The sequence below is a fragment of the Coturnix japonica genome, chromosome 7, assembly GCF_001577835.2.
Source record: "Coturnix japonica isolate 7356 chromosome 7, Coturnix japonica 2.1, whole genome shotgun sequence".
Lineage (NCBI taxonomy): Eukaryota > Metazoa > Chordata > Aves > Galliformes > Phasianidae > Coturnix > Coturnix japonica.
In genome coordinates, this window is record NC_029522.1 from 9798261 (window position 1) to 9813520 (window position 15260).

The 15260-nt window shown below is 43.5% G+C and overlaps 2 protein-coding genes across 3 annotated transcripts; one reads left to right on the forward strand and one right to left on the reverse strand.

The window, feature by feature from the left end:
• Nucleotides 1-2476: 2476 nt before the first annotated feature.
• PPIL3 (peptidylprolyl isomerase like 3) lies at nucleotides 2477-7207 on the reverse strand. Of its 2 annotated transcripts, none has more exons than XM_015868154.2 (6): nucleotides 7086-7202; nucleotides 6240-6314; nucleotides 5267-5360; nucleotides 4537-4604; nucleotides 3806-3924; nucleotides 2477-2884 (listed from the first exon to the last, which is right to left on the reverse strand). In XM_015868154.2, exons 1-6 carry the CDS (start codon nucleotides 7086-7088, stop codon nucleotides 2758-2760), a joined length of 486 nt encoding a protein of 161 aa, XP_015723640.1. In that variant the 5' UTR covers nucleotides 7089-7202; the 3' UTR covers nucleotides 2477-2757. The 2 variants fall into 2 exon arrangements, with proteins under 2 accessions (XP_015723640.1, XP_015723641.1); XM_015868155.2 differs by lacking the exon at nucleotides 2477-2884 and adding an exon at nucleotides 2891-3009 and having other exon boundaries at nucleotides 7086-7207.
• Nucleotides 7208-7215: 8 nt separating this feature from the next.
• Nucleotides 7216-12654, forward strand: NIF3L1 (NGG1 interacting factor 3 like 1). The gene is made up of 6 exons (XM_015868151.2): nucleotides 7216-7703; nucleotides 8298-8463; nucleotides 8889-9015; nucleotides 9407-9545; nucleotides 10922-11005; nucleotides 11903-12654. Exons 1-6 carry the CDS (start codon nucleotides 7277-7279, stop codon nucleotides 12085-12087), a joined length of 1128 nt encoding a protein of 375 aa, XP_015723637.1. The 5' UTR covers nucleotides 7216-7276; the 3' UTR covers nucleotides 12088-12654.
• Nucleotides 12655-15260: the final 2606 nt, after the last annotated feature.

Sequence of the window (15260 nt, forward strand, 5' to 3'; positions counted from 1 at the left end):
AGAGAAGAGTGATTCTCAGACTGCCCCATGAGACTGAACGTGCTCAGGTCCACGGTGCTTGATACGTGCAACCCAGAGTATCACAGAGACCACCCGATGTGATGGCCACACTGCTCTGCACCACAATTGATAAGTAAATAGTGGTTTGGGGGCAACTCTATAAGGACTGGAAGAACATCATGTGCCCATTTGTAACAAGCCCCAGCTGGACTCCTGTGCCTGCAGGTAATAACATGGAGCTGCTAAAGCTGGTCCAGAGGAAGGCTGCAAAGATGAACCAGGGGTGCAGCACTGCTCCTGTCATAAACAGTGGAGGGAATTGGGTTTGTTTATCTGGGAGAAGAAAAGGCCTCACTGTGGGCTTCTAGCATTTGAAGGGAGGTTATAAACAGGAGGAAGACCAGCTTCCTGCATGGTTTGTGTAATGCTATGACACAGCTGAAAGTACAGCAACAAAGCTGGGTGGCAAAATCCCAGACTGCAGCAAACGACGACAAGCCCAAACACAAGAGCTGCTACACATGCATAAAGGCAGAAAGGCAAACAAAGCCGCTTACCCTCACAACGACTCTGGCAGGCCAGGACTTCCTTCAAGATGCGCTCTCCTCCGCTGCCAACCCTTAAATGAGGGCTGGGGAGGGGTAGATCCCGGCTTCACCCCTCCCATGCACTCAGCTACATTGCATGCACCTGAGCTCCCCTGGCTCAGCCCCACCTTCCTGCCAGGTGCTCCATCACCGGTTCCAGCCCTGAATTAGCATTTCAGCTACAGCCTGATACTGACAGGACAAAGTGGAATAGCTTTAAACTACAAGAGGGGAGATTTAGGTTAGATATTAGCAGGCAGGATTTTTTTACTCAGGGTGGTGAGGCACTGGCACAGGATGGCCCTGTCTCCAGAGGCGTTCAAGGCTGGAATGGATGGGGTCCCAGGCAGCCTGATCAAGTGGCTGGTTTTGGATTGGGTTTGCTCAGAGATTCTCATGTGGTTTAAAGAGCACCTATCGGATCACTGCCATATGCCTCACTGCACCTGCAGAGACACTACATCTGGCAGCTGCCTGGACACAAGGAAACACGACACACCACAACAGGAGTGAGGGGAAGGATGCTCCCCCCTCTGACATTCCCAAACAGCAGCTGAGAGGCACAGTGGTTTCGGTGGGGGACATTCACACACATAGATCTGCAGGAAATGTCTTTGGGCTGCATCCCTGTCCGTTTATTATGCAGCAGTTTCTTCCCAGGGCATCTGGCAGCCAGCCTGAAAGCACACGGTGCTGATGTCCTGCTTCTGGGCAGAAGCCAGAGTCACACACAGAGCATTAGGTAGGACACAGGCGCTGAATCCAACACACCCTGCATCTTCCCATACACACTGATGGCTGACTTTCCCCAGCCAGACACAATCCTTCCAAGCTTATCACAGGGATGCTTGCTTTGCAGGTGTATTACATCCGAGGCTCGCTTGGGAGGTGCCACTTATAACCACCAGGAAGAAAGCCCAGCTATCCAAATGTCCACTGCAGAGAATGCAGGACGCACACTACAAACACACCAAACGCACTGAGATGATGCTTCCAAGTCTGCCTCTCCTGTGGCCATTCTGAAACAGAAATTATTTGGTCACCCCTGACAAGAGATTTTCCCACTAAAAACACAAGAAAGTTAATTAATTTTAAGAGATCGATATGGAATTACCCTTGGTTTGTTTGCCAGGCTCAGGTTTAACACCTGTGGAGATCAAGCACCCAGACTAAGTGTAACGGAATATCACTATAGCTCTGACACAAAAGCATCTATTTCTGCTCCCTTGTTACACAATAACCTTTTCAATGTTCCTGTTTTGGTGGCATCCAGAGAGCAAACGAGATCACATCTCGTCTGTATGAAGTAAGTCCAGGGGATCAAATCTTTCATTAAACAAGCACATGAACCCTCAGGTGATTCTCCATAACTTCGGTTCTGTTTCAGCTGAAGAGGATCTAACTAAAGACCATGTCCTTCCTCAGTGGAGCACTGTGAGAAGTACCCCAGTAAAATGCCAAGAAGCTGTTCTGCTTCTTAGGCTTTCCCAGCGGTCTCACACACTGACACTGACTTGGAGGCAGCCACTCCAGAACTATGATGTGAGGCTGTGACCAGATGCTTGCCACCAGAAGCTGTACTTCAATACAGCTTAACCACACTGTCAAGCATTTTAAGCCTCTGAGGTGTGTACCTATGAGGGAATCCACTGTGCTCTCCTGCTAAGTTAAGAAACCAAAACATTGTGTTCAGCTTACTGGTAGCAAGGAGTTTTCTCTGCCCGGTACACTGCTTGCACCTGGGGAATTAGATAAAGCAATACAGTTTCTGAAAAAATGATGAAGTAAGGCACATTAGTATTGACACAGGAAGGTTTCAGAAAGCTGGCAGTCTGCAAAGGCCACTGCTTCTACATCATACCACTATGAAAGATGACAGAAAAGAGAGATTTGCAAAAAAAATATATATATATTTAAAAGACTTACTTTACAAGTATAAAAAGCAATGCTTAGAAGTCAAAATCAAGTCAACAGAAGTTAATGTACACCCTGGAAACACAGGCTTGTGGAACACAAGGCTCCTCTGCAACAATTCATAAACACCACAGCTTCCAAAGCCCTGTGCTGAGGTACAGCACAGCTCTGTAACCCTGTCTGACAGTGCATCAAACACCATCAGCCAGCAGTCGGTCTGACCAGCCACTAAAGAATGCATCACAACTGTTGGTGGCTACAGAGCAAAAGGGTTGGCATGAATAGTGATATCTTTGATGCGAACGTCATTCAGAGGTCGGTAGGTTTTCTCATTCACAGGCAGCTTCTCCAGCTCATCCAAGGTCTCCAAGCCATCGATCACTCTGGCAGAAAAGCAGAACAGCTCAGAATCTCCTCCACCAATGACTTAACTTCCACCACAGAGGCACCTCAGAACATTTGCAGTTAGCTAAGCAGCGTAGCACAAGGACTCTGCGTCCACTCATTCCTAAGAAAGATGTCAAAAAACCCCGACTTTCGATCACACCTCTAAATAAACTCAACAATGAAACGCCTATGCACAGATGCCTGTGAACAGTGAAAGTGGAAGGGAACAGCGTTTTCAATTTTCACCAGCTTCCTTTGAATATTTAAGTCCCCAGAAAAAAAAACCACTTTTTTCTCAGTATGATTCACAGTCAGCAACAAGCAAAAGAAAAGATATTACCATGATTTTGAGATAAAAAAAGCAGTATTTGAAAAGACGAATTAAACGTGAGCCCTAAGGATGGTATATAAACAGCAGCTTCTATTAACATGAGAATATTTAAGACTAATGATGCAACTCAAACAATCTCATCCCATCTCATAAACCACCAGTTCCACCTTCACAGAAGCATGACCATTCACATCTCCAGTTCCACAGCAGACCTTTGCTTCTCAGCAAACCCTAACCAGTGCATCCAAGTGTTTCGGAGTTGGTGTAAATCAGGCTGCACCCATTTGGGCCAGCAAGCGGTAACAATGAGCTTAAAAAAAACAGACCACCACCAACTCAACTCAGCTCTATTCTTAAGGTAATTGTTAACATGCCAATTTCCACTGGGTTTCCCTACTCATAAGAAAAACGGAGCAGCATTTTGCAGTGACTAATCCCGGTGACAGTAGAAAGCACACTTTCACATACACATCCAACATTTTAAAGAACTTAGAATCTGAAGCATCTACATTTGCATTGCATACACTTTTATATCTACATGTCCATTAAACACTATGACAAGGAGGCATACAGTAGGGTCACTTACTTCCCAAAAACAGTGTACTTCATATCCAGGTGTGGTTGCTTGCCATAAGTGATGAAGAACTGCGATCCATTGGTATTTGGACCATTGTTTGCCATTGAAACCACCCCACGAACACTATGCTGAAAGACAGAAAAAAGCCTCAAAATGAATAACCAGTCACCTGTGAAAGCAGAACTGCAACACAAACAATGTGTTCAATGACTTGACCACCAAATCACAGAATGGCCTGGGTTAGAATGAAGCTCACTCATTTCCAACACTGTGCTGCAGGCTGGCTGCCACCCATCAGACCAGGCTGCCCATGGCCCATCCAACTTGGCCTTGAGCATCTCCAAGCATGGATCACCCAATTCCTCAGCATCGCTATTAAAAACCTATCTAGTTGGTTTCAACCAACAACATGGTAACATAACTATGGTATCACAACCCAGTAGCTCCTCAGATCTACTTCTGCAATTAAAAAACACTTTTCTGCCTCTGGTGTATTAAAAATACTATGTTACAAATTGTTTCTACTTCTATTTTCCTTGATGAGAAGCCTCAAAAGTAACTTGGCAAGTAATAAAATGCCTGTTTCTGTTTTAATAATAAGCTTTCTAATTCTTCCTTGATTACACTTCACTTTGCAATTACTGAACGGGAATTTAATCCAGCACAACGCTGGATTAAATTTCAATCCATAAAGAAAACTCATGTGAAAACAGAACAGCACATCGAGAGCACAGAAATACCTTTAGGTATTCACTGAATTCATCTTCAAACTTCTTGCCCCAGATGCTGGTTCCTCCTTTCCCAGTGCCTGACAAAGAAATACAATACGTTACTGCATTTTCAGATCGGAAGATGCAGCAATAATAAAACAGTATAAAATTTTACAACAAAGGCCCCAGATGCACCCTACTGTTAGAGGCAGGAACCAGGTTCTCGTGTCTTAACACCAAGTGGAGCCATAATTCGGTGTAATCGCCTTTCCAGAAGCAAAACAAAAAACCCCATATACCCTCAAATTAAACTCAGTATGAGTGCAAACAGACACACATTTGAATTAGACATTCTCCCAAACAGCCGGTGCTGCCTAGGACATTTTCCCAATTGCTTTAGAGGTAATGTAGCTCACCAGGCAGAAAACAGAGAAACCACAGCAGCAACTGTTACTGTTCAACTGTTGGTAAGTCAGCAGAACCATCAGATTTAATGGAAAGAGACAGAACATTGAAATTTACATAATGTTATACTACTGCAACAGATTATTTAGAACCAGATAATGGCTGCTTCTCTGTAAACTTACATCATTAAAACCTCTATTAGCAGTAGAAGATATTTTAAAATACACTTAGTTTACATGTGGTTCTTCTAATTAGTACTGATGCTTACAATTTCTGCACATTTCATGATATTTTATGTTTCACTTTGATATTTATGTATAATTTTCTACAGAAAGACTCTGACAAAAGAATTTACCTAATGGATCCCCCGTCTGAACCATGAAGCCCTTTATATTCCGGTGAAACACACAGCCGTTGTAGTAGTTACTAGCACAGAGAGCCAGGAAATTCTAAGGATATGAAACAAACCACGTCAGTAAAATAGCCAGAAGTAACATTTACCTCTTACTAAAATGGCAAGACCAGAATGAACACTTTTGTCTCTGCTCAGCACTGTGACCACGTCATAGTATTTTTTCCCCTGTCCCAGACCACCATTGGCTATTAAAAAGCATAAACAGCACTCAGGCCTCATCCAACCATCTTCAGGTTTTCACCACTGCTATAAGCAGTACCAAATACAATAACAAAGTATCTACAGGTTATATGAAAATCAAACAGGCAACAATGAAGCCATTTGTACATAACATCAACACATACAATGAGGCAAGCCATCTCATTTGGAATAACAAGAGGACTGAGTCATGTCCATAAATATCACTTGCATTCACATTCTTATTTTGTAAATGCACCACAATTTAATAATAAATACCTTTAGGCCTCGGGTTTTTGTTTAGTTAAAAAGTACTGATTTCAGTGTAAGCTTAATTTCAAAGCAGAAAACCTGGGATCTCAGACAAACTTTGGGTGATTCTTAATTCTAAGAAGTCCCATCTGTTGGAATGTGAGCAAACTAAGACAAATGTGGGAATCCCAGGTTATGTCCAATGTTTCATTGTAAGAGCAAAGGACACTTTGAAATGCATCAGAAATTGGAGAGAAACAACTCTCAAGTAAATACTATGTGGTGAGAAACAGGCAGCAAAGCTTTAGGCTCTATGACACAGCACACAAGAATACACTGTCCAACAAGTTCCATGCCACCTTAAAATGGAATATTCTACTATTTGAAAATGTTAGCTGGAACGGTCACATCTCCCGTTCTGTGGTCTCCACTATTACTGCTTTGCTTCAACACTACACAATCCCATTCCTGTTATTTGACTTACTTCACATGTTTTCGGTGTTCGCTCACAAAACAGCTCAATTTTAATGTCTCCTACATCAGTGTGTAGCGTGACAGCCTGAAAAACAGTCACAAAACATAATTAAACCAGCAATGAAATGCGAAGAGCTATAGACCAGATTGATTTCCTGCTCTATCAGGAACAAGAACAGGAGTGAGTTCCCGTTACATATATAACTGTTGTGTCAGTATCTGGCTATAGGCAAAAAAAATTACCATTTTTAAAGCTTTCACACATGAAAGCTTAAAACTGACTGTCTTAGAACTGAGAGTCTGAACCCATTTCAGACTGATACAACTGTATCTTCTTTTTCACCTGTAAAGTGAAGTGACCAATCGGTGGTTCGGGCCATGACTCACCAGCTCCCACACATCACTCTATCCTTTAGGAGTCCGAAATGGAAACCTGCACTTCTCATTGCAAATTCCTCACAGCATCAGAGCACAACACACCATCTGAGAATCACAGAATGACCCGGGTTGGAAGGGACCTCAAGGATCACCTGTGAGTTCCAACCCCCCTGCTGCAGGGCCACCAAACATACACCTTACTAGATCAGGTTGCCCAGGGCCCGTCCAACCTGGTCTTGAACACCTCCAAGGACGGGGCATCCACAACCTCCCTGGCAGCCTGTTCCGGGCCTAACCACTCCCTAGGAAGAACTTCCCCCTAACATCCAACCTAAATCTTCCCTCGTTTAACTTAAAACCATTTCCCCGTGTCCTGCTATTGTCAGCAGAGCAGAGAAGCAGAGCAGCCAATTGCTTTCCAACACACCCACACGTTTCATTAAACACACGAGTACATACGAAGTGCTGCAGTTCTCACCATATCTGCTCATCAAGAGGCTGCGATAGGAGCGTGTACAGCAACTGCCTGCAAAGGAAACACAGCACTCGGCTCCCCCTTCTCCCAGCAGACAGTGGAACACAACCTGCATCACCGGAACTGCGTCCGTCTCTCGTCCGTCCCCAGCCCTTCTGCCCTCCTCCTCCTCGTTCTCTCCCCGTCGGTTCCGCATGCTGCTCTGCCTGCTCTGCCGCCCGCTCCATTGTATCCGTGCTGCGGGCCGCCCTCCCTCCCGTTCCCTCATGGACCTCAGGGAGCTCGTCGCCGCCCTGAATGACTTCGCCTCCCCGTCCCTGGCTGAGAGCTGGGACAACGTGGGGCTGCTGGTGGAGCCCAGCCCTCCCCACGCCGTGCGCACCCTGCTCCTCACCAACGACCTGACCGAGCAGGTGATGGAGGAGGCGGTGCAGAAGAACGCGGACCTCATTCTGTCCTATCACCCTCCCATCTTCGCTCCGCTCAAGCGGGTCACATGGAGGACCTGGAAGGAGCGGCTGGTGGTCCGGGCTCTGGAGCACAGGATCGGGATCTACTCCCCGCACACAGCGTACGATGCTGTACCCCATGGAGTCAACACCTGGCTGTCCAAGGGACTCGGTGAGACTGCTCAAAACACAACATTGGGTCCGGTTACTCAGCAGTATTGGTCACATCCATCACATTATCCCATGGGGAGCCTTGCCTCCCTGCTTTCCTTTAGCCAGCTTTTACAAGTAACACCTCGGTGTGATACAAACCAGCTGTGAACACCAGAGGACATTTCCAGGTGCATGTGTGCTACTGGACGCAGAACAGGCGCAGTGTGTTTACTGTCTTGGTTAAAGAGTCTAGGCTGCTGAGTTTAAATTACTGCCTGTAATTGATAGATTTATAGATAATCTCATTGTTCCTACATGACTTAAAGTATCTGAAATTCTTTTAGACTTCTGCCATGGCTTATGAATGAGAACAGCTGTGCTTTTTCCAGCCTGATACAACTGTTAGGATAAAACAGGAACACTGTGAAGAGTAACAAATGATATGTGTCAGTCAACTTATTTGTGCTTCACAGGACAAGAGTCCTGAGTTCCAGTCCGGGAAAATGGGTTCAAGTGCAAAATTTGTCCTCTTTTGGATACATGCTAAATCAGCATCAGTTAAGCTTTCACATCACCTAGCTCTCTAAAGCCAGTCCTTGCTCTGTTTCCTCAGGTGCCTGTACTTCTGTCCCACTGCACCCATCAACCGCTCCAAGCCACCCGACTGAGGGCACTCACCAGGTAGAATTCTGTGCAGACTCTACAGAGCAACTAGACACAGTGCTGTCCAAAATCAAAGACATCCCAGAGATCTTCTGTCTCACCACTCTCCCTGTCAGGTATCTGCTTCACTCTAACATCATGTTCTTTTCTCTCATTTGAAATATTAAGTTGCTGGAGCTGTGTTTTACTGCTTGTAACCACTTCATTCCTCTGTGCAGCACTGCTACTTTTTTTCAGCAACAGACCCATAAAATTAAAAGACAATCATCCCCTTCTGATCAATGCATGTTATACTGAATGGTAATTATTGACTTCATGTAGCATCACAGGGATTAACGTGGTGAAGAGTATTAACAAGAAATACAAATTAAATACACGTGGGTTAAATTCCCATGTGTGCTTCCTCCAGACTAAGCTAGACTGTTATGTCTTTTTTTTCCCCTTTCTGTGCAGCAGGCCTCTGAACACCTTTATGCTCTTTGAATACTATGCTGAAATTTTACCTAAGCTCTTAACAAGCACCAAACACATCTTTCCTTAGGGCTGACAGGGAGGAGCAGACACGAGTCAGTCTGAACTGCTCTCAGAAAGCACTGCTGGAGGTAGTGGCGTTATTGTCCCAGAACAGCCTTCTTTATCACAAGACTGAGATTCTCTTACTACAAAAGGTAATAAAACTATATATTGCTTCCAGTGAGTGTCACTTCTATGAGCTGACTGCCCTAAAATTGAATTCCATCAACTGCTGGCATCGCAGGTTTCCTCTGCATCCTGTCAGTGCTCTGAACTACTGGCCTGTAGGCATTTGATGCCATTTGAGGCCACATCCATTTTCCCAAACAATGAAAAATAACTATGTGGCCTGAACTAGTTCTAAAACTGGGTTCCAAACACTACTGTAGTTAGTATGTTGCATTCAATAACATCCATATTTTTTCCATAAAGTTCAGAATTGTTTTTCCTTAACGCTCAGTATACTTGTTTTTATACACTACAGAAAGTAATGTGAACTTCTGGAGTCAGCTTTCTCACAGTAATTTGAATTTCTTTTCTCTTCAGCCTCTTCTTCCACATACTGGAATGGGACGTCTCTGCACACTGAGTGAGCCAGCTTCCTTGTCAGACATAATTGAGCGTATCAAAAGCCACCTCAAATTACCCCACGTTCGCCTTGCCATGGGAACAGGCAAGACACTCGGTAATCAAACCCACCAGTAACACTGCCCATCTCAACTAGCATTCCAGGAACACAAGCAGCGTGTGTGTGTAGGTGTGTGAAATCCTGCTGCCTTGGACAGGTTTACTTGCCAACAGTATGAAGCGCTGTCAAAGATAAGAGGCAGCTTTTTAGAATGTTGGTGATAAAGTCAGGCAAAAAGACATCATCTGGAACATCATTTTTGACTGGAAAATGTTTTATGGTAGTTGTCACTGTGAAGGAGGCACAGCATGAGCCGAATGAGATACCACTTTTCATAATTCATATAATGACTTAAGATATTTGCCCCCAAGATACCAGACTTAAGCATGTACCGCCTCATAATATGACCCCTTTTGCAACTGACTTAAATTTACCAGCACCTTAGAATAGTAAAGATGTTTTCTGGTATCCTTCTGAACAAACAACCATCAATGTTATGATGAGAGAAAAATAGTGACAGAGAAAGTAAACCATCTATCTCAAACTGTAGGCCACTACTACAACTTAGCACAAGTATCCTTTCAGAAAAGTTATGTATCTTGATTTCCAAGAAACAGCTGTTAGAACACACTTGAGAACAAATCTGTTGAGAAACCTTTGCATCTTATGGGTCAGAAGCCTTGTTACAAACCTCTTAACACTATCAATTGCACTTAAACCTGTTTATTTTGAAGCTACCTGTTATGGTGTGGAATTGTAGCATATGACTCTGCCTAAATCAACAGTATTTATATGGCAGCATACTGTAAAATCTTATTTGAATTTGAAAATTACGTGCCTTCTTCCCCCACCCCTTTGTCATGAATGTAACACAGATATGGAAAATTCAATTTCCTGTCACTATGCAATAGCTTAGAATCAGCAGTCATAGCAAACACTTTTAAAATGGGATGGAGGAGCTCTCATCTTGCATTGAAATCCCCCTTCTGAAAGCAGAGTTAGGAGACGGTACATATAAGTGAACTGAAAATGCTGCCTCAGTGGCATTGTTTGTTTGGAAAACACAGTGGAATTTCAGAGTCCTGGAAGGAGCAGCAGCCAATTAGAGAGTTCAAATACCTAAGTAACAGCACCTCACTATAAAAGAACTAATCTGCAGTAGCCAACAGCCAGCCGTGGTGTTGAAGTTCTCTGCAAACTCTTCCACCCCCTGTAAAAAGAGTTTCTACACATATTTTTGGTACATAGAGGATTTTGCTTATTATTACAGATGCTATGGGCCTTTGACTCTTCCTAACTGACATTTGTGTCTCTTCCTCCAATAAATGTACCTTTACTAAAATCAAGGTACTGATATTGTTTCACAATAACTATACTGACATGAGGGCTAAACAAAGGAAAATAAGTTAATTATGGCACCTTGTATCCTGCAGATTCTCCAGTGAAGAAAGCTGCTCTCTGTGCTGGTTCTGGGAGCAGTGTCCTGAAGGGAACGGAAGCTGATCTCTATCTCACAGGTAAGAGACTACGTTGTTTTGTTTTCTTTATAAAAACAGGCACTAGGAGAAAAGAGAGGGTTGTCTCACTGTTGAAAGATTTGGCAAGAATAATTACTTGTTAGAAGTGACAATCAATTACTAGAACAGAAAAATAACACTAGAGGTAACATGGATCAGATGGATGTATGACGTAGCAATGGTTATTTGAAGTAATGTTACTATATGTGCAATTTTTTTCAACACAAAATCAGTGTTTGATGGCAAAATCTCTTGCAAATTTCAGTGCTTCTTTTTTGTCAAGATACAAGTTATTCCCCCAGTTCCCTACAGAATTCTCAAATAGAAAGTGGAAAATAATGTCTACAGAATCTATCCAAGGAAGATATATAACAACAGCCACTGTATCTGACCAAAAGGACACAATCCATTATCCTCTGTCTGACAGGGCAGCAGATACTCCCCAGAGCCTTCTCCACAAGGTGAAGAATGCCTTGCATTGTGTGCTTAATTCAGTCAAGTTCTTTAGCAGGGCACAGTCTCCCCCCCTACACAGAGCTGACCCTCAGGCAGTTCTTCCCAAAGCTTCCCCAGCTGCTGTCCTCCATCATAGCAACCCACCTGAGCAGATGGATGACAGCTAGACAGCCCACTTCCAAAACCACTCCCAGCATCCCATTTCATGCCCTAAGTAGCAAAATATACCACTATTCAAAAACAGTGCAGAACTTCTGTGGTTTTGTCTCAAAAATACAATGGGGGTATGAGCGGGAAGTCCTTTAAGGGACACCAGAATCAGAGTGTGCCATATTCTTACACTGGCCTTTCCCTTTTTATGGGCTTCTTCCCAGCTTCTAGCTGAGATTCTGCACACATTGCACAAGAAATCTGCATAATGTTTCTTTCTCCACACGGCAGGAGAGATGTCTCACCACGATGTTCTGGATGCAGTTGCCAACGGTATAAGTGTTATTCTGTGTGAACACAGTAACACTGAGCGAGGCTTCTTGTCAGAGCTGCGTGACACCCTAACTGCTCACCTACAGAACAAGGTCAACATCATTATGTCTGAGAAAGACAGAGATCCCCTCCAGGTGGTGTAACAGGGAGAAGGAAAAAAGAAATGAAGTGAGAGAATGCAGTCAAGAGTTTAATAGTATATTGCACAGACCTATGCAAATGCAAGCTGAATGAAGATGCTCTGAACTGCTCAGTATAGCATTGCATTCTATGGTCACCCAGTGTCTGGGATATAAATTGTCATCTATCAGATAAGTAATAAACATTTGTTTCAGTCTACTGAAAGATGATTTACTTAATAACTGGGCTCCCACTTGAATAGTGTATAATAACAGTAAATTTATTATTACATATATTTGATAACTGCACTGCTCAGGGGTTAGAAGGATAAAATATGAAAATCTGACTTAGCTCCATTTTTAATACTTGTAACTCTTAATTACAAGATTACTAAAACTGAGCAAGTAGTATTTCCACTATCAATAATGATTGAAGGGCTTTGGTGTTTCCTTTTTTTAAAAAAAAAAAAAAAAACCTCCCAGTAGAGTATGTTACTGTCTCTGGATTCTGTACACACCAGAAGAATATTTAAACAATCTGAAAATACTTCCATTGCAAACTAATAAATGTCTGAGTGGCATCACTTTAAATTTAGTTAATAAAGCTGGTTTATTTAGCAGGGCCTTTTCTGTGCTGCACACAGCAGCTCAGTGTGTTTGAGTCCTGTGTGAACCTGGAGTTTTGAAGACTACATGAAGATTTAACTGCAGTAGCTAAAATCATTGGGATTCTTGGAAATATTTCCCCGTAACTTCGGTTCTGTTTCAGTTGAGGAGGGTGTAACTGAAAACCATGTCCTTCCTCAGTGGAGCACTGTGAGAAGTACCCCAGTAAAATGTCAATAAGCTGTTCTGCTACTTAGGCTTTCCCAGAAGTCTCACACACTGACTTGGAGGCAGCCACTCCAGAACTGTGATGTGAAGCTGCGACCAGATGCTTGCCACCAGCAGCTGTACTTTCATACAGCTTAACCACACTGCCAAGCATTTTAAGCCCCCTCTTTCATATCTTAATTTGCCCTCTTGTTCAATAAAACTTCAAGCCATTAAACAGCCAGCCTGCTACCCTTCAAGAACGTGTTACTTGCTCAGCCTTCTAGGTGTACCTAGCAAAGTGATGTGATTTATAGGGAGATGTCAACCCAGTACAAGGGAACTAGTCCTACTTCTTCAAACTGACTGAAATCAATTAATTACTCTTGGAAACCTTGATAGAAAGCAGCACTGCCACAGCCTGAAACAAGCGCTTATGTTTCCATTTTTCTACTGGAATAAAAATTGGAGATGATGCTCTAAGTGTAATTGCACACCATCTTCCATTTAAGTACAAATGGAGAAAGATGGCTAAATTCAGTATTATTTGAAACTGCTGAGGTGATAAAAAAACAATCATTCTTCTCAATGCCACAAAGACAGCTAAGGATCAAAGTGAGGGAAGATTTCTTCCTTCCCAAATAAAAGAGGGGGCTGCACAGCTATCAGAGCAATTGTTTTTGAACTCTACAGCTAATGTAGGCCTGGACAGTTTTAGTGGTTCTAATGGTAGCCTAAGAAGCAATAGGCGGGATCTAATGTTTCACACATTTTTTATAATTGCAGCCTGTAAAACACAGATGCACAGGCCTCCAAAGGAGAAAGTCAGTTGGAAATCATAGAAACAATTGAGTTCAAAGGGACTTTTAGAGGTCATCTAGGGCAACTTCCCTGTAACGAACAATCTACAGTTAGACCAAGCTGCTTGGAACCCTGTCCAGCCTGATGTTTAATGTCTCCAAGAACAAGGCACCCACCACCTCTGGGCAACCTGTTACAGTGCCTCACAACCCGTATTGTAAAAAGCTTTTCCCTTATATCCAGTTTAAAACTCCCCTCTTTTACTTTGAAACCATTACCCTTGTCCTGTCATCACAGACCCTGCTAAAGAGGTGGTCCCCTTCTCCCTTATAGCCCCCCTTCAGGTACTGAAAAGCTGCTCTCAGGTCTCCCCAGAGCCTTCTCCAGGTAGAACAGCTGCAGCTCTCTCAGCCTGTCCCCACAGGGGAGGTGTTCCATACCTTTGATCATTTTTGTGGGCCTCTTCTGGATGTGCACTAACAGGTCTACATCTCTTCTGCACTGAGGACTCCACATCTGGATGCAGTACTCCAGGTAAGGTCTCAACAGCACAGAGTAGAGGGGCAGAATCACCTTCCTTGGTGGGCTGACCAGACTTCTTTCATTGCAGCCCAGGATACAGTTGGCTCTCTAGGCTGCAAGGGCACACTGCTGTCTCAAGTCCAGCTTGCCATCCAACAGTACACTCAAGTCTATTTTGGCAGGGCTGTGCTCTATCATTTCATCTCCCAGCTGCCATGACCGAGGTGCAAAACCTTGTCTGCCTCCAGCTCACCATGCATCCAGCAGGACGAGAGCCTGCAACTGTGATGTCTCTTGTAGCTAGAAAAAGAAGGCTTTGTCAACAGGCTCTACCTGATCAGGCAGCCTGTAGCAGACTCCAACTACAAGGCTATGTTTATTGCTTCCAGTCTCTAACTCACACATAGACTTTCAACTTGCTTGTGGCTGTTTTTCTGGAACATTGATGTAGAGGACAATGCTTCCTCCTCTCCTTCTGTGCATGTTCCTTCTGAACAAGTTGTAACTGTTGGGAGCCACAATCCTGTCTTGGGAATCATCCCACTAGGCTTCAATGATGGCAATTATGCCATGGTTTTTAAGTAGCACAGTCCAACTCCTCCTGTTTGTTTCCCAAGCTGTGTGTGTTGTGTAGAGGCACTTCAGCTGGGCAGCCAGCCTTGGCTCCTTCCTGGAGGAGTCCTTCATTCCTTTAAGTATTTTCCTTGAGTTTCCTTGTTGTCTTTTCCTGTTTCCTCAGATGTTCTGGGGACGGAAGCTGGAGAGCACTGCTGGCAAGCACCAGTTTACCCTCCTATCACATTTCAGCAAAATGAAATAGCTCCTATATTCGAACAATCAATTTGATAAATAGATATTCCATGTTTTCAACACAAATCGAAGTCAGGTTGTAAATCTATGTCCTATTGCTTCTGCCAGTGAGGGGTGTAGTGGGGGTATAGCACTGAGAGGTAACAGTAGTATTACATGTGATGTTTTGGTTCTTTTATAAAGCTATACACAGGCATTACAAAGCATACAAACTATTATTATTTTTGGTACCTTCAAAGAATATAGAATAC